Source organism: Crocodylus siamensis, chromosome 5, assembly GCF_052110815.1.
Source record: "Crocodylus siamensis isolate JL-2025a chromosome 5, ASM5211081v1, whole genome shotgun sequence".
Classification (NCBI taxonomy): domain Eukaryota; kingdom Metazoa; phylum Chordata; order Crocodylia; family Crocodylidae; genus Crocodylus; species Crocodylus siamensis.
The window spans coordinates 49,720,791-49,740,752 of record NC_143399.1 but is presented as its reverse complement, the minus strand read 5'-3'; the positions used below and the strand labels follow the sequence as shown (position 1 = coordinate 49,740,752).

At 40.7% G+C, this 19,962-nt stretch overlaps 1 protein-coding gene across 6 annotated transcripts in view; it reads right to left on the bottom strand.

The window, feature by feature from the left end:
* RALGPS2 (Ral GEF with PH domain and SH3 binding motif 2) overlaps nt 1-19,962 on the bottom strand; it is a 238,615-nt gene that overhangs the window by 171,670 nt on the left and 46,983 nt on the right. For all 6 annotated transcript variants that reach the window (XM_090047437.1, XM_090047440.1, XM_090047439.1 and 3 more), the window contains exon 4: nt 7,178-7,228. In XM_090047437.1, coding sequence (XP_089903563.1) covers nt 7,178-7,228 — 51 coding nt within the window. The remainder of the gene's footprint in view (nt 1-7,177; nt 7,229-19,962) is intronic.

The following is a 19,962-nucleotide window of genomic DNA, read 5'->3' as shown; positions in this document are numbered from 1 at the left end:
CCGCACACGGAGGCACAGAGCCAACATGGCCCAATGCCACACAATTCCATGCCTCAACATACAGCTTCCCGCTGGAAGGGTGGAAGCCTCACATGGAGGCACAGAGCCCACCTGGCATGATGGCGTGTGGCTCCTGCCTGCATTGCCCTGAGCTCCACATGCTGGCACAGAGCCAACCTGGCCTGGTCTGAAGGCGTGCATCAGAGGCCAGGCTAGGCCAGCCACATGCAGCCTCCAGGACTCTGCACATTATTTTGAGTTTCTCTGCATAATTTCCTGAGCTGTAGATAAATAACCAGCTCTCCCAACTTAGCTCTCCACAGCAGGCCCTACTATAGTATCTGCCCACTAGATGGCAGGAAAGTCAGTTTACACTATGCAAAGGGCAAAACTTTCTAGGGGAGCAAACAACTGAGCAGTACATAGGTATACAGTTACTCCTCATTATCCCTAAGAAAAACTTCACCTCAAATGGGAGTAACATTTGCTGGCTGGTATACATAAACTTTTTTTTGTAAAAGAAGATTTTCTAACTTGCCCCATATTTCATGGGTCTGCCCACTTTTCTTTTACCTCAGAGTAAAGTCATTCTCTTGCTGCAGAGCAGCAATTCTCAAGCAGGGTACTCCTATACTCTGGGATGCTGCAAGAGTGGGTGTGAGGAAGGAATGGAAGCTAATCTGATTAATGGCAAGTCTTCCGTGATCAGACTTGCACAGTTTGGATCTTTATAGAACTGGCTGAGGGAACCCTCATGGAGTCTTAAGTTTAGAATACTAGCCCCAGGATAGAAGGAACACAAAAGGATCAAAAAAAGCCATTGATGTAAAAGATTATTTGCAAGTTGAGACTAGAAGGGAAAAATGGTTGGGTTGGTAGTTACTACTCAAAACACAGAATTTTGAGCAGCCTTTTTCCATACAACAGCTTTCTGGAATTTCCCCTTGTTAACAACTATAAATAAAAACATCAATTTAGAACTTTGATTCAGAAAATACAATTTTTATGGGCTTCATGACTTGAGAAATAATTCCACTAAAAGACTGGTTCTCCCATGAATTGGGACCCGAACAGTATTTCATCAGACCCATTAAGCCCTGAAAGCATCTGATGCAAGGAAAATAAAAGAACACCACCCAATCTGTTGCTCTTTAGGGAACAGATGAAACGCCTCAGAACTACACTGCAGCTGGTCAGGAAATTTAATTACGCAATGATGTAGAAACTAAAAATTCTAGAATTACATAAAACCTTCTGAACACGTGGTAGGGAGCGGGGGGGGGAGGGGAGAAGAGAAGAAAAGGAGCATTACTCAAAAGAGCTTGTCCCAAAGCAAGACTGGCCGAGGAGCAAATGCCTCAAAGCCTCCCAGTGGATCATCATCAGAAGGAAGGAACTGCAGTTGTTAGGGAACTATTCTTCTGTTTGCAACCTCTGCTCAAATCGTTTTTGTACAGTCACAAAGGAAACTGCTTTTAATCGTCAAGATTCCAGAAATCCATGTCCCAACACACAAGAATATACAGAGCCAACTGAAAGAAACAACCAAAATGTTCCACTGAAAGACTAGGCAGCAGTAGGCTGAGGAATAGTAAGGCAGTGTAGGTACCTTTACTGCAAGCTGATTCACTTAGACTTGCTGAATTTTCAAAGAAGTCAGATATCTAATAGTATGCACATTACATCCTACTTTTAGCACCCAAGTCCTAGTTGAGCTGCTGAAATAATATGCACATTCTATACACTCATCCAACAGTTTTAACAGTTTAACTACATATTTATCTCAAATGGTGACTCAAGTTAAAATATTTCTTCTCTTAGGAAAGACAGTTTACATGAATTAATCCTCAAAAAAAAACCTCGTCTAAAACTTTCCAGTGGTTCACTGTGGACTATATAACTATGATAAAATTAGAATATGGACAGGAAGAATTAACTGAGCTATATTTACAGTAATACAGTTCTAGGCAAAAGGGCCAAGAATTAACCATGTGGCTTTACTTTCTCCACTGGTTTTGATGCCAAAAGAAATTTACCATAAAAGATTAAGGTATAAAATAAGATGCCATTCAGCCCTGGATTCTGACAGATAATTAAGCTCATGTGAAAGCAATAAAATTCTGATGTCACCTCTTAACAGCAAACATTCAGAACTAAAATTTAAAAGAAGTTTCTACAGTGCAAAGGGAATTCAACACAGGATTAAATCTAGGTATCCAAGAAAAACTAAAATAGGTTTAAAGTAATACTGCTCAGACACTTCCTTAGGACCATGAAAATCCAGTTGCTTTGAAAAATGAAGGTTCTTGAAAAAATTCTCTCCTTCTTCCTATCTTCCACTTAGGAAATAAAACAAAAATAAATTAAACACTAAAAACAACAGCTTTACACAGTTTGGAAATGCTGTGGAACATCTGCAGATTGAGGAAAACTTGTTTTTGGTTAATAAAGAACAGTATTTTTAAGTCTTTATACATCAGGAAGAGGAGGCTTCATTATACTAATTTTCTATAAAATGAGTTTTGTAGTGTTGCTGGCATATAAAAAAAAGTTGTACATAATCCCAGTGTATTTCCTGGATCCACCAAGTCCTTGATTCAGAAGCAGCATTCCCATTTAGGAAACACATTAAGTATATGCTTAAGAATTGGAAGAAATGTAAAGTTAAGGATTTAAGTGCTTTTGTAAATCAAGAGAGAGAGAGACAAGCTTGGTCTAGTACCTACAACATGGAAACCAGAGACATAGGTTCTTTTTCTAATCAATCTCTGAATCACACTGGACATATTTAATTTTTACATCAATGTCCCAACATATCCAAAAGGCTCAAAGCAGCTTACAACAAACACATACACAAACCACAGATAGGATTCCCCAAACACTACCCCAAAACCCAAGAACTTCAACTACGCTCTCTCTCCAACCACCACCACCCTACCCAAACCCTAACATAAGAAAACCCTCCTGCCAGTTCCAAACATACATGCAAACCACCACTCGCATCCAGATATAAGAAACCATTTCTTACCTCCTCTCCCCCCCACCCTACCTCAACCCACAAAGGCTCCTCTCCCTTCCCCAACATCCCCTCTATGCCTTTACCACCTCTTGTACAGAGGTGCTGCAGCTGTCACTCCTCCCCTCTCAAAAAACTACAATTAAAACTCCCCTCCCCCCCCAACAAACAAAATTCAAAAGAACCCTAAGAGAAGAGAAAAGAACCTCCATTCCTGCTTCAGTCGCATACATGACCACAGACCTTGTTTTAGTCGGCACATGTATTGATCAACTATTACTCCTAATAATGGTATCTTGATATTTTGGTAACTGCATATAAGGTGAGGAGTAGCAAAAGGTCACTTTCTTCTTTGTAATTTAAGTAAGTATACATTGCTGTTCTCAGTAGTGGCAGATGACAGAACACAGAGAACAAAGAGCAATGATCTCAAGTTGCAGCAAGGGAAGTTTAGGTTAGGATAAGGAAAAAATTCTCTTACAAGGAAGGTAATAAAGCATTGGAACAGGTTACCCAGAGAGGAGGTATAGAATCTCCATCCTTGGAATTTAAGATGAAGCTAGACAAAGCCTTGGCTGGGGTGGTCCCTGCTTTAAGCAGGGGGTTGGACTAGATGAGCTCCTGAGGTCCTTCCAACCCTAATTTTTTAGGATTCTAAATGCTAGCCTTTAAAACTAGAGAGATCTTAGATTATGTTTTGGTTCAGTACATGTATTCTCTCTCTCACAGGAAATATTTTAGGTATTGTAACCCCCACTTTTCCCTCCTTAATTTATCTATTTTTGTTTTAGAAATAAATTTGGACTAGACTTGACTTCTGCATCTCTCCTTCCCCTTCATGCATTTTTAAAAAAGCGAGTCAGAACAACACCGCACAATTTAAAACTCGGCTACTTGACATTTGCTTTCCTACTCAGGTCACTGTCCATGTGTTTGCTGGCACATGTTGTGTGAACAGCAACATTAAAAGAACATATGAGGAGGTATGGACTGCTGGATAACTGCCATACATCTGATTCACTTTTTGCCTTGTTATGGCTGTTGCAGAGCTGACTGCTAGCTGTGTACAATGCTGGCGAGGTTCAGGAAGATTAGTAGATCAACAAGTAAAATCTCTGAGTAGCAAAAACAGTATGTCGTTTAAAAATAAGAGAACTTCCTACTACTTTTCCACAAACAGGCTAAAACTATGACTCAGCAGTATGAGTTTGAAAACTGAAATTTTCTAATGATATCCTCTTGAAGCTATTACAAGTGTAATCATAATCTTCCACTATTCAGAATAATCAAATGTGCATGGGCTCACAGAAAGCTTCATGAAGAAATTGTGAGTATGGAGATCAAAGGTCAGAATTCAAGGCTTTTTTGCATGAATGCCAGAAAACACAATTATCACAGACAACATTCAGACATATCCAGGACTGAGAGTCAAACAGCTAATACTAAATAACGAACGGTCTCCTTTCTAAAGAGAGAGTACACAACAACAAGAAAGCCTGGTAACTAAAGTAACTTAAGCTTGAAACAGCAAAATTGAAATGAACCGGAGAGATTTGAAACAGCCTCAAAACGAAACAAGGCAAGTCAAAATGTTTCGACATTTTCTAAACGTTTGAATTTCGAAGCTCACACTGGGACTTGTCTAAAGGGAAACAAACTAAAGGAGAGGGAGGGGGAAGAGGGGATAAGCAGGGGGAAGGGCTGCTTATTACTGACCCTGTAGCTGGCCAGTGACTAAGTTTCCTGAGGTCTCTTCCAATCCCGGTGCTCTGGGGGAGGGATGGAAAAACTACATAAAAGGAAGCATTGTTGGAAATGCCCTGCTTTCTGCCTTGGTATCAGTTGAGTGAGGGTGCACTTTCACACACACACACCACAAGTTTTGCCTGTCAGCAGCTAGAGGTGCAAGGCCCCAGAACCAAAAACCCCTACACCCATCTCCTTGACAGCTGGCAGGCTTCGTGGCCACAGCAGGGGCTAGCAAGCCTGCAGCTTTCACCCTGTTATGTCTTAACAGTGTCACCCATGTCATGAGTTTTGCTTGTCAGCAGCTTGAGGTGGTTTCCCCAAAACCCCTGCACCTATCTCCTTGAAATGTGGCAGGCTTCATGCCCTCAGAAGGGGCTAGCATGCTTGCAGTTTTGACCCCACTGTGGCTTAACATATACACAACTTGAGTTTTTTGCTTTCAAGACTTTGCAGTGCAGTTTCCCTGAAACCCCTGTACCCATCTCCTTAAAACTTGGCAGGCTTCAGAAGGGGCTAGCATGCCCGTACATTTCATCCAAATTAGCCAATAAACTTTCGTCTTTTCAGGCCTGTTTCAAGCTTCCCCATTGTAGCCTATGGGCGAAACGTCAAAACAGCGAAAACTGTTGTTGCAACAAAACGAAAACGGAACAGCGGTTTTGAAACAAAATTCAAAACAAAACGCTGTTCCATCGAAACAGAACGGTGCCATTTTGCATAGCCCTATTAAGTAAGGAGATTGTTCATACTATAGAAAACCTATACCAACTCCATACAGCTGTCTGCTCAGTCTGCTATAAATGCTATTAAAACTTTTGGAAGACATTCACAATTTCTACAGACAGAAACAAAATGCACAATTAATAAATGCCCAATATTAGATAGTAACCCAGAAATTTAGTAGAACTGAGAGAAGTTATAACTGAGTTACTACACAAAATAGCACTGACCCTAGTACACTTGCAGTCGAAAACAAAGTCATCATTAGACCATGCTCTCTATAAGACTGCTGAGCTAAACAAGCAAACCCAAGATCTGAATACCTATGACAGAAGGCTGGTGACAAATCAATTTTTGGCTTCAAAGTCCTGTGTTCCTATGCTTCACCTTTGGTGGTTAGAATAGCACCTATCAATTTTCTTTGCTACCTCCTTATGAACCACATCTCCAGTTGGTCCAAGCAGAACTTTTTTCCCATCACAAAGCCAGTGGGAGCAGGAGGAGAGGAATTCACCACAGTAGGAATCCCACTATCCTACATTCCTGTCAGGGAGCATTCAGCAATCCTTATACTACTTGTATACTTTGGGTCAAGCAAAGAATAGCATGCTTAAATGCTGCTGCATTCAGCAAGTGGATTTAAAAAGTACAAATGGGTGAATTCCTGCAAGCCCTATGAGTACTTGTTTCCACCACTCCCTTCTCACAATACATTTCATTCATATTCAGATGTACGAGTACGCTTATCAAAATATGATGAGCTAACATCAAGGCTGGGATTCTAGCCAATTTGTTAAATTAAAAATATAACTAGTCAGTGAAAAGGTTACATGAGCCTAAGAACATTTTAATTGGAGTTTATTGCCCTATAGATCAGGGGTCAATAACATTATTGGGCAGAGTGCCAAAAACACCTGCAACCTCAACTTAAGAAGTTGGCACACTGTAGCAGATGCAAGGGGTCCAATCCTTGTTCTGACAATGCAGTCCCAGCCCATTTCCCACCATATACCGCAAGGCACATATGCCTGTCATGAAGCCTAAGCTGCTTGCAGCAGGCAGTGGGAAGGCTGCAAGCAGCTGCACTGGGGTCCATGGAGCCCCAGTCCAGCTCATTGCCAGGAGAAGGTACACACACTTCAAGGTGAACAGCAGGAAAGGGTCTAGGACTGCACTGGCACAACAAGGATCTGGCCCCTTGGCAGCTCCCCTGCATTTTTGCCCTGAGGCATGCTTGCCAAGAAAAATGCCTGTGTACACCACAGACTGCCACACATGCCTGGGGTTGCCTACACCTGCTATAGATCCTGAGAGAGAGAGAGAGGACAGAAATCAAACAATTGTTTCTCAGCTACAAGGAATACTTGGATCATTTAAAATATTAGGATTGATATATAAGCAGTTTAACATTCAGAAACAGCATAAACGAAGAGATTCAGATGCTTGATGTGTAAGCACATTCAAGTGAGGGTAAAATACAGAGTTCTTTCCCAAAATAGTTATTAGCTCCAGATACATTAATGTTTAAAACCATCCATTTCAAAACTATAAATGGAAAAGTAAGAATAATTGAATGTACTTATATTCTGCAATTCCAAAATTTATGTTCATAGGCTGCCATCACAAGAAACACTGATTCTTTTCATTTAAAAATTGAAAACAAACAAACAAAAAAATTGATGAACTACTCACCTCTGGCTGAATTGCTTTAAATACAGGAACATCCATCAGTGTTATCTGACCCTGAAATGAAGGAGTCAGAAATTATGATCAAAATTAATTTTCCTTTAAGCTATTACGTTGCAAGGTGTCTATCTTGTTTTACTACTTCATTTTGTTGCAGCATCATAATCTATTTGGAAATATCACAAAAAGATGTGTCATATCTATAAAAAGACATCACCCATAAAAATCCTCACCTCTTGCATAATTCCTGGACCATCATGGCAAAAACAACATTCCAGTACTGTTATAATAGCTACTAATTCCTGAACTGCCACCTTTTTCATTGATTTTAACTACCAACCAAACAGTAAGAATAAGAGCAGTAGTTAAAAAGCTGAAGATTAGAATTCAGCATATGGACTGAGGTAACAGTTAAAGGAGGCCAGACAAGCCTGCCTCCAGAAGTCCATTTTAAGATGTAATGAGTAACAGAACAATAATGTTATTCCAAAACTCCTTTACCCTTCATATAAGATGGTCTGTGTCCTTTTCACTTGTAACAACCACAATAAAACACACTGTATGTCTATAACAAAATTAATTCTTTCTTAATTTTAAAAGAATGACTACAACTGAAAATGACAAACAGACCTTTAGTTTTAAGAACTTGATGAAAAATGTGAATCATTCTGGAAGGTCAGTTTCATGCCACACTGTTAAAAACTATTTTGCCCTATATTGTAATTAAGGAATGACACACAGTTACACAAGTCACAAACCCATGATTCTTGGTGCAAGATTCCAACCCAGGGGTGCTCAACCCCTGACCCATGGAGCCATGTCATCCAGCCCACAGAGCTCCCATATGGCTCTGAAAATCTGACAGCCAGGGAGCAGTGGCATGATACACTGCCATTCCACTGCTTCCAAATTTCTGGACCTGTGGGATGAGCAGAGGCTGCAAGGAGCAAATCCTCCAGGCATACAGCAGAATAACCAAGGGGGCTCAGGGCCGATCCAGGCATGTGAGAGCCAGGTTGAGGCAGCACAAGGCTCAATCTAGGCAACAGGGTTTGGGTGAAGCAGCACAGGACCTGATCTGGCAGCCTGGGGCCCGAGTGGTTCAAGACCCAATGCAGCCTGTGGACCAGCTATGCATCACTCATTCCACCTGCACAACTAGAAGATTGGGCACCACTGGCACCATATTTATAATTTGACAGTGCATGTGAAAACAGTCAAATTTGACTTGCAAAAAAACTTACTGATAAAGACAGGTTACTTCCAGTTAGCCTACCTGTTGGGATGTTGGTTTTCTAAAATTATAGCCATTTTCATTAGTTGCCTGCTACAAATTATTTTTTACTGTTATGTTACCAGTAAGAGATAGTTAGGCCTTACCCCATAACAACAGGAACAGGCGTAACAAAAAAAGAATACTGGCACCAGCTCAACTTCCTAATTAACCCTCAACTGGAAGGCTGGGAACATGTACGTAGCAACCATTATATGAAATTTTAATGTCGCCCAAGAAAAATTCCATAGTTCCAATGGAGTGTTAAGAATTACAGGAGGCACTGAATACATACAGGAAAAGCGTTTCAATGTAGGAACTAATTCAATACCTTTTTGTGCACTAAAAGGAATAAACAGGCTTCCTTTATTTATCACAGGAGAACTTCACATGCACTGTTCAGAAGAATATTTTGGAGGACTTCTCTCAAAAAGGTCATTTTGTAGCACTGAACAATAACATGGATCAAAATGCATAAGAACCTCACTGTTGAACGTTACTAAATTCAGTTATACAGATAAATTCACTCACGCAAGAACACAAAATGAATAAAATGTTCACTTACAACTTTCAATTTTCTGTGGAATTTTGTTTGCTTGGAAGAATGAGCCCTAAAATCCAAATTCTCTAAATTTTATCATGGTCTAATATTTCTTTCTTAGTACTGGGAAATCTTCACATTGATCTCTTTAATTGATCTTTTTTGTTTGCTGGTATTCAAAATTCCAAAGATGAATGAATGCTAGAAGACAGGTCTCAAAGAACAATTATGGTTTTCTTTGCCTTCACCCTAAAATCATTCTGTCCCTTCTTCAAATAAGCATCCTACTGTCAAACAAGAATTGCAAGCTGTCACTGCAAACCTGTACCCTACTGCAAGGTGTGCAACCAAAATATTACAAGACTGTATCAGTGAATTAGAACTAATAACCAAAACCAACTAGCCTACTTTCATTGTCCACAATAGAAATCAGATAAGGGACAGAGCAGATAATAAAGCTGAATTTTTAAAAAGCAGAATACTCAAAGTTGCCAGAAAATGCCAAATATTAATTCTAATCAGTTATGTACTACATGCAAATTTTATTTATTTATTTGGGGGGGGGAACTTATCTTTTATTGGACCAACTGTATAGTTGGGATGAAATTAGACAAGCTTTGGTACTGCAAAAGTGTTCTTCAGGTGTAAGGAAGAAAGCAGTGTACTGTACACAGTTTTACTCATGTATGCCAAATAGTTCAGCTAGATAAGTTGATGAAATTAACATAATAGGAAAAGCACATCAGCATTTGGATTTAGCATTTTTAATGTTACACTAATGCTATAAAATAAAAGATGAAGGGGAGGGAGAGGGAGGAAATTGTAAGGAACTTGAAGTTCTCCATCAACATTACCAATAAAAGACTGTAAACTGCATGAGCACTGGATGTATGCTAAATATTCTGCCTAACCTTGGTATCTTTCTTCTACAGAGTTTACAGTGTCTGTTCAGAGATCCATGAACACACAAATCATTTTATAATTCAAAAAGGAATCCACAAGTTCCTTAATATGAACTATTTGCCTTTCAGAATTAAGTCTATTTTCACAGTTCTGCCAAAAGTCTCCTTAAAATCTTTACAAATGTGTTTTAAAAAAAAAATTGAAAAATTGCAAGTAGCTGTTCATACAAAACAAAGCTAACCACAACCCTTTCACTGAAAAAGTAAAAAGATAATAAGCAATATAATTGTAAGCTTGTCATACTTATTCTCAAGTCCACAGGACAGAGAACAGGTATTTGGGGTATACAAATCACAGTATTTACCCAAATTTAAGCTGACCCCAAATTTAAGATGAACCCCCCAATAATTAATTCTATACATAAAACATTTTTTTTTAATTTTCTATGTATAGAATCTAATTATAGGAGGATTATCTTAAATTTGAACTCCCCCCATCCCTCTTCACTGCTGCAGCAAGAAAAGCAGTGGCAGGGGGACAGGCAGTAGGGGTGAGGATGAAAATATATATAAGCAAAACAGTTTGACCCCTGTCCCTTAACCCCCTAACACCTTGTCCCCTGCTGCCTGTCCAACCCCCACCACTTGTCTGCCCCCCTGAAGTCTTGGATCCCCCATTCTCCCTCATCTTCCTCCACCTCCCTTCCCCCCATGGCTCACCCATGCTCCAGCCCTAGTCCAGCCTGAGGCACAGAGCCTGTTTGCTCCGGGCCCAGCTCAGAGCCTAGTAGTGGCAACAGCCTGGCAGTTCTAGCCCCGACTCCAAGCTGTCATCACCACAGACACTATGGGGCCAGGCTAGGGCCAAAGCAAAAACATGCTCAATACTGCAGGCTGGAACAGGACTGGAGCCTGCCAGAGCAAAGGTAAATGGCAGAGTTGGAGGGCAGGGAGAGATGAGGGTAGTAGGAAGGGGAACAGAGGCTGTGGCAAGAGGGAAGGGGAGAAGCAATCAGCAGCTCTGGTTCTTATTCTGACCCCAGAACAGACAGAGCCAGAGCAACAATAGCTGCCTACACCTTTCCCCTGCCCCCTCATACTTAAATCCAAAACCAAGAGCTTCCCCTCCCCATGTTAAATAAGGGAAAGCCCTGATCTTGGATTTGAGTAAATACAGTAAATAAGAAAAACTTTGTATTTCTATATTCTAGAAATCTCACTAATATAAACTGCTTGTTTTAGGAAGAGAAAAGAAGGTCTTAAAAGACGTTCTGCAGAGATTACAAAAAGAATAAATCTATACCATAGGTGGGCTAAGGAAGGAGAATACTTGGCTATGTATCCTAGATCTAGAGGTAGTGTTAGTTTTTAAAAAAACACTGCATTGTACATACCTTGAATCAACTCGGTAAGCCATCAAGAGACAAGAGCTTTCTGGGAGGGGGAGGGGGGTTATCTTTCAGGAAAGAAATGCAGTTTTCAAAACTAGATTCTAGAGCAGTGAGTGAACTGGCAGCAGTTGCTTGGAACAAGCCTGAAGCACCCTCATTAGCAAAGTTTGGGTCTGGCACACATCAGCAGACTTGGGCACGCAGGGTGCTCAGCCCAAAAGTAAAATGCTGCTGTCACTGGCTATGAAGCTCTATCTGTGAAGCCTGTGGACACCAGTCAGAAAGAATACCACAATTTCAGCTTCCAGCCTGTTTACTACCTCCTACGTTAGCTTAGGAAAATAAAATTAGCAAAGACTTCTCTAGGTCATCAAGTCTAGTCCCATATTGTCACGGACAATCATGTCACAGAATCCCACTCAAACTGATCAAGCTTCATCTCAAAAGCATTTAAGTTTTTTGTACCTGCTTTATGTACTAGAAGTGACATTTTCTTTAGTGTGAAGGACCACCAGTGGATTATTGATTTTATGGTCTGCCTCAGTCCATATTTCACATCCTGACTCTTGGCAAAATACACCCTTTTATTTTCTAAGAGGACAGTGCTGGCAGCACTCATGATTATTCTCAACAATGAGCAGCAACATGCCTGTAGCGGCCCAAGCCAGAGGGTGCTAAAGCATGCCTCCATGCTTGGCTGAAGCAGACAGCTTGGATCAAGACTAGCCACCCACCCTGTAAAGAGGGCGGGAGGGCTTGCAGGGGAGGTGCAAAACTTGAATCTGGAAGGAACCTGGGTTAGAAGTTCAATAATGAATTTATCCTAAATCAGTTAAGTTTCATACTACATACATACATGCATGTTTGTCTTAAACAGGTTTTGGCCATTTTAAAAGTAGTTTACATGCACTGAACATCTCTTGCGTTACAGATTTGAACCAGTTTCTGATCATTTATACCGGTTTGTGTGTAATTTCTGTCCCTAACCATTATGTACTATGGCCCAATACTGTTTGCCCCAATGCAGAGGAACACTCTAGATTCTGATACTGATGAATTGTAATGTTCTATTTTTCCTGCAAGTAGTGCTTTGCAAATTGTTCCATAATCAGGTTTTCTATCACGAGGTTTACTTGCATTTTCCAACTTGGCGTAATATTGTCTATCCAAACTGCCAGAACTCTTCCTTGCCCAGAAGTAATAATATCCAGGCTTCCATTAAGCATTTCATCAGTGGTATTTCTCTTCTGTGGCCCAAAAGAAACCTAATCCTCCATCTGCTTCCTGTCACTAGAGTGGTTGGCTAGGTTTAGCTAACCCTGCACTCCACCTCATATAAACTCCTGCACAGGAACAGGAAGTGTTGAGATAACAGGGCTCAACTTGATGATAAACCACTTTGCTTTTCCTTCCCTCTGGCTTGCTCTCCGACTCCGCTCTCTGCCTCATCTCCTAGCTTTCCGACTTGGCTTGTTCCTAGACCCTGACCTTAAAGTGATCTCCTCCTGGCTTCGGGACCTAGCGGTCCCTGAATTCCGCTCACTCCTGACCCTGGTTGGCACCTCAATCCCAAAGGCCCCAGACTTGGCCACCCATGACCTGGCACAACAGATACCACCTGTTGTTCACACAAGAAGCATTTTTAACATTTTCTACTAACATTGGGGGGTTTTTTGGTTTTAAACGTAGTGAAACAAAACTCATCCAGAAAATTAGGAAAATATAAAGCTTCTTCCCTACACAAGCCCCAGGGTTCTTTTTTTTTTTTTACTACATTCTCTCAGATAGAGACTGGCAGCGATTCCGTGACATGCTAACTCAACCCAACAGATGTTAGAGCAGTAGGTGCCCACTCCACCACCAACTTAAACTGCATAAAGCAGTTCACACCAGTGGAAGATGAAACACAGTGAATTTTAGCTTCAGCATATGTTCTGTCTTTTACTCATATGGCACAGGAGATGGTTATGCTATTAAAGATTTTCCCTTCAACATGAGAATTCTGTTCCGAGTCTTCAAATCAGTTTAAGTTAATTTTCTGCTGTTCAACTGGCAAAAAATGAACTTATTGTACTAGGAATTCAAACTTAGTCTCCACCATGCAAGAAATGTTTTTAAAGTCTCATTTCATGCCTCATTTACAACAGGCATATGATTTCTATATTTAATTAGAGACCTCGAGCACCACAGAAGTGACTATTAAAAATGCAAACTCCTACATTTCACATCAAGGGGTATATTATTTACAATATTTTATATTCTCTTCCTATTTATTGGAAAAAAGTGAGCATTCTGCATTTGTATGCAAGTTGCTCAAGTTTCACTGAAATTTATTTTAAAAATCATACTATTTTGAGTCCATATTTAGATCTCCCTAAAGGCAAGTTTAGCTAATTCTATAAGAATAGATCATTTTTACAGCTGTGCTTCCTAATTTTATTTAATCTATACTGGATAAAGTGGGCGCATAAAGTGGTGGGATAGCTCAAAAGTAAAAACAGATCAGGATACCCTCTCCCCACAAACAGTAGCAGGTCTTTAACCAACAAGTTATCATAAAACAAAAAGCAAGAAGAGGTCCTACAACCTGAGGTTCATCTACCACCATGGAGAGCCCAGCATTCCCAAAATGTTATGTTCAGTCTCACCAGCAATTCCTTCTAATCTACAGCTCTTCTTCTGAACAGCAAGAGAAGGTGAAGTGATATTATTGGATACAAGACAGTGGGTCCTGCACCATCAGCACCCCTCTTCTAGAAGTGTGGCCTACACAGCCAGACCAGAGGTTACCCTCAGAGAAAAAGTAGAAAACAGTTACTCCCACATTTAACTTATGATAGACTACGAATAATTTCACCTGCAGAGCTAGATTTCAGTCAGTGGCTCTGGCATCTATTTGTTTCATCGTCTTCAGATACTTAAAAACACATGGTCAGAGATCCACCTAAGATATACTTTGAGTAGTTTAATACATGGAATCTATTTACTATTTTACAGCTAGATATCTCTCTGTAGGACTCCTAGCAGAAATCAGGATTGTTCAGTTGAGGCTTACTGCATAAAATCCTTTTGATTTTCCTAAAGATATGAAACACTCATATCTAATGTACTTTCCTGGAAACTGTTTGCGTCAGGTCAATCAAGGGAGCCATTGGGGTAAAATAACCAGTAAAATCTGCTAGCAGCATCTGGCCAATGTTAAGGAAGAACTCACTTATTCCTGTGTCGTTGTGGCTAGACCCTTTCAGCAAGGACCTTAAATGTCATGACTAATTTTAATTTTGCTCTGACTTACAGTATATCCAAAATATTTAATCTCTGTGCAGTAAATTTTATACTCGTTTGTGCTGGTGGTTAAACTAAACCCCTTAAGGGATTAGAGTACTTTCAGGATACTTTTGAGAAGAGATTAACTTGAGACTGGGTCCATAGTACTGAGATAAACTGTGAAAAATAGTCAGCATGTTCAAGGGAACCTACATGAAAGGTGCAACAGCACTGACAAGAAAGGAAGAACATGAAAATGGTATGGCTGCACCCACTATTCCCTTTGGCCTCAGGCACTAGAGGAACTGGCCAACAGCACTTTAAAGGTCTAGAATTAGGAATTTGGTTCTTCTAGCCCACTATCATCATGGAACAGGCATTAAGTTCAGAGACTACCGATTCCCCTGAAATGACTGCAAAAAAACCCGAACATACCTGGTTTTGGTGCTAAAACAGTTGGGCTGCAACCCATTACTGATGTCTTTACCTCTCAAACTTAGCACTTTCCAGATTTCATTTTGCCTGCTTCCAAATGCTTGACAGGAAACAAATTATTCTCCTTTCTGTTCTTTGCTACTTGATTTGATCAGGAAGCAGTGACCAGCAAGACAAGACTTCCTAGCTCTGGTCATGCAGATGAATCAAATTCCTGTCCATACATCACTTGTGCATTGGAGACATTGCCCCATAAGAATACAAGAGCTCTCTACATGGAAGCTGGAAACATCACTATTTTTTGTTCAGTAAATTGAATACTTTCTGCTCTTCTGGGTTTTCAATAAAAGTACCTAGCACCCTGCCTTTTCTTTCCATCTTAAATGTACTTCGGCTTCTACATTCCTCACCTGAATTATTACTTCAAAAGTCCTTTACTGCTTAGAAATTAACTTGTCCCCTGTGACGGGTAACATAACTCAGTCTTCTGATTTTCCTAATTCTCTGTAAGAGCATCTATTATGTGTTTGTATAAGTAGTATCATAAGAGTGGAAATGAAAAAAATAAAGTATTTTATCACGAGTATGTCTTAGGTAGCCTTCTTGGTACTGCATCCATGCATCTTAATGCACACTTGATCTTCTGTTCAAAAGTTTACTAAATTTTATCACTGTCATCAGTTCTAGTTGAAATTTAAGTCTCACTGTCATTTTGGTGTTCTGATTACTTTTAATTCACTTTCCATATGTTATAGCTACCAATTCACTTGTTAGCTATAATAAGAAAAGTGAAGATAGACCAAATAAATGGAAACAGAAAATAAAACTAGGAAAAAAAAACAAAAGTTTCCCCACAGGAATAATAAAAAACATAAAAAGGAGTTTGTTTTGTTGTTTTTTAACTTACTTTTGGCAATTTAACAATTCTCTCACTTGAAGTCACTAGAATAGGTTATTATACAAATAAACGAGAAAAAAAGAATACATATTGTCTACTAGAAAAAAGGCATCTCAAAACTATAGCTGCAGAGAATATATTTAAAAAAAGAGAAAAACAGAGAAAGGCACTAACAAACAGATTTAGCTATGTTGGTCTCAAGATGGGTAGAAGGTATTACAGGGTGGTACCTTAGAGACTAAGTCATTTCAGAGAAGCGTGAACTTCTGGAGGCTACAGCTTACTTTACAGACCAATTCATTTATAGCGACTAATGAGGTGCCACTCTGTCCTGTCTACTGCAAAAAGTTAAAGTCACCTGCTGGTCATTCGCTCAAAATATACAGCAATTGTAGATGAGGAACATTTCAACGTGATTCACATAAACAATTGTCTCCAAAATTAAAAATTGCATCTATTAAACAAAAATAGTGTGATGGTTATTAGCAACTTTGAATCATCAAAAAAATGATACAATAGAGAAAAGCATTATGCTGGGTATGGAAAACCAAACCAAAATTGCAGCACTTGAAATTTCAAGATGGAACCTCTAGTAAAAGCTACATTTAACAAATGCATGAATACTCAGGTTGGGAATTATTTTATATTCTAAGTTATTGGAAACATGTTTTGGATTGCAATAAAGCAGGGGTGTCAAACATAGCCCACCACCTGGATCTAGCCCATGAAGCTGCATCATTCAGCCTGCGTCTCCAAATGACCCTGCACACCTCACACTGCACACCTCACACAGCGTGCAGAGCTGGCCTGGCATATGGACTGAACCTGGCACCATGGGACAGGGGTGTCAGTCTGAGTCACATGCTGTTTATGGCACATATGCTGGACCAACCCCAGTGTGCTGGCTCTGGAGCTGGTCCAGACCAGGCTGTGCTGAAGCCAGCACACAGAACTGATCTAGGGGGGTACAGCATGCCGTGCCCACAGCACTGGGTTCAGCCTAACTCCAGGGCTTGCAGGCCCTGCCCACAGCACAGGGAGCAAGCATAGAGCATGTACCGTGTGCAGCATGCCCCAACTGGTCCTGCACCCTGGGCTCCAGCATGCACAGACAGCCTGGGGCCCAATCCACACTGGCCCTGGAGCCAGCACACAGGGCTAGTCCAGCAAGACACTGCATGTAGTCCGCTCATCGTGCCAGCCTCCTCGGCCACAGGCAGCACCCACAGCAGTAAGTCCAGACGGCATAGGGCCTACAGTGCAAGCTCCTTAGTGGGTCTGGTGCACACTACCTGTGACAGGTGGAGCTGACAGAGTGCATTGCATGTGATGCCCCAGACTGGCCCTGCACTCTGGCTCCAGGGCAGCGTGATGCAGCTTGCAGTCCACCCCAGAGAATCTCACCTGGCACACAGGGCAAAATGAGTTTGATGTCCCTGCAGTAAAGGATACTGATGTAAATTCTCTGGCTCAGTAAATAATTTTTATTTAACACTAATGCAAGTTAAAAGTTTCTGTGGTTTCTAAGTTTACTAGGTGGCTTTAAAAAGGTACTAAGAGAGCTGAAACAGGGCAAAGAGTCACTTTGTATCTAGTTCTCAAATGCTGATTTCAATTCTCAAGAAGGGCTAAATCAGCATACCCTAACTGCCGCTCAACGGCATCCTCTACTGGCTGAACATGAGCAACAGTCAATGGAGCTCTGTTCAGCATTGCTAGCCTAAATACATACTGCAATTAATTCATTTCCCAAACTTGAATTCCAGAAGTAACATTCAATGGAGCTCTGTTCAACTCTGCTAACCTAAGCATGTAGCTACAGTGAGTTCATTTCCCAGCCCCCAAATTCCACAAGTAACCAGATTTCCTTTATGTACCATATGGAAAGCAGAGTACTATCGAATGCAGTTGGGCTGGAATACAACAGTGCTAACAGTAGGGCTGTATAAGATTTTTTTTAAAGTTAGCACTAGGAAAAAAAGGTTTGAAAAATATTTTCCTGTTAAGTTTTAAGCACTCACTGTATTCAAGCATTTCAAACAGAGGAAATTATCTTGGAGTGCAAGAGGAAATTACTTTCCTCTAATCTGCAAAAGTATCTACTGCACAAAATTCTTGCCCAAGGCTCAATTTTTTAGCATGACATTAGTAGCTCACCCTTAGGGCTAGGGCAGAAGTTACACACAAACCAATTTAAGCGATTAAAAATTGGTTCAAATGTGTAATGCAACAAGAGTTCAGTGCACATTAACTGCTCTCAAAATGGCCAAAACTGGTTTAAGGCAAACCTGGATGGACGCAATATCAGACTTAACTGATTTAGGTTAAATTGGTTTATTGAACTTCTGTCCCAGATCCCTTCCAGATTCAAGTCAACTCACAGTCCCCCAATATCCCAAGATGCTTTGCACCTCCCCTGCAAACCCCTCCCTCACAGGGTGGGTGGGCTAGCCTTGGCCCAAGCTGTCCTCTCCAGCTGAGCAGGGAGGCATGCTCTAGCACCCCCTGGCTTCTGGCCTGGGCCACTGCAAGCATGTAGCTGCATTTCCGGAACCAAAAGTGTATGCCTGTTCACTTGCTCATCAGTTCCACCTACACAGCTTAGACTAACCTGCAAATATTAAATAGATTCAGCCTCAGGCTTTTTGACTATCTATCTGTTAAGATTTAATGATTCATGATGTGCTACTACTGCTATATATTACCCTTTGAATGCTGCAGTCAGGTGCTGATTAAACTGGAAGTGATAATTCCAAACTGATAGCAAATCCAAAACAATTAAATGTGCAATTAAAAGCAAACTGCATATCTTCACTTTTTTTTTTTTGTTTGTTTAAAAAGATATAATCATTAAAAGACGTTAACCTCCAAATTTTAGGACTGATAAAAATAATTGAGATGTTATATTACTCTCTTCTCCTAAAAATAACATTAAACACCTCCTATTCCTGGGGAATACAAAGCTCCACATATGCTTCAATGAATTCAAAAAGCGAGCAAAAATATATCCAGCAGTAAAGAGCCAATACCAACAGGGAAAAGATTCCTCTTTTCCACCAATTGATAACGAGAGAGGTAAGTTAGTTCTTAAATATGCAACAGCACACGCAACATTCAAGTCCTCAGGAGAAAGCAATTACATACAATTTTCAGCAAAAAAAATCTGACTGAAAGCAAAGGACATCCTGAAAGACACGTTTTAGAGTGCAGGAGAAGATTTGTCCTCTCCCCCATTGCAAGCAAGTTCTGGAGAAGACTGTGCCAAAACAGAATTCCCCACTGGAGGCCAATTGCAAGAAATAATGATTTGCATATGCACATCTTGGATGCAAGCATTAGAGAAAAACTGATTGTAACCTTACTGCAGATAACTAAAGTGTTACATGAACTTTCAGCTTGTGGCCAAGGGACACTACAAAATACACAAAAGGTCAGTTTAGATAGGATCCTTTTAGATCAGTGGTGCTGTCAACCTTTTGGCCCCACAGGCCAGATGAATGGTGCAAGGCCAGTCTATGGACTGGACTGGGCCATAAGCATCAGGATCATACCCTGAACTGCCCCCACTGAACCCCCACATGCTGGAATTGGGCCTCATGCCACCTCCACACACACTCCAATCCATGAGACTCCCCATGGGTCCAGAAATTTGGCAGACAGGGAGCAGTGCCATAACATGGACATAGCCTTTCTGGACTTTACAAAGACCTTTGACACCATCTCTCACCCCATTCTCATTAATAAATTGAACAACTGTGGCATTGATGCCTACACAGTTGGATGGGTCAAAAATTAGCTGATGGGGCACACCCAGAGAGTGGTGGTGGATGGGTCATACCCAGCATAGCAGGATGTGAATAGTGGGGTCCCCCAGGGTTTGGTCCTGGGGCCTACACTGTTCAACATCATCATCAGCGACTTGGACGAGGGGGAGGAAAAAAAAAAAAAAAAAGGTTGTCCAAGTTTGCCAATGACACCAAGATGTGGGGAGAGGTAGGCATGCTCAAAGGGAGAGAGAGGCTGCAATTAGATTTAGACTATAGAAGTAGGCAGATGGTAACAGGATGGGGTTCAATGTAGATAA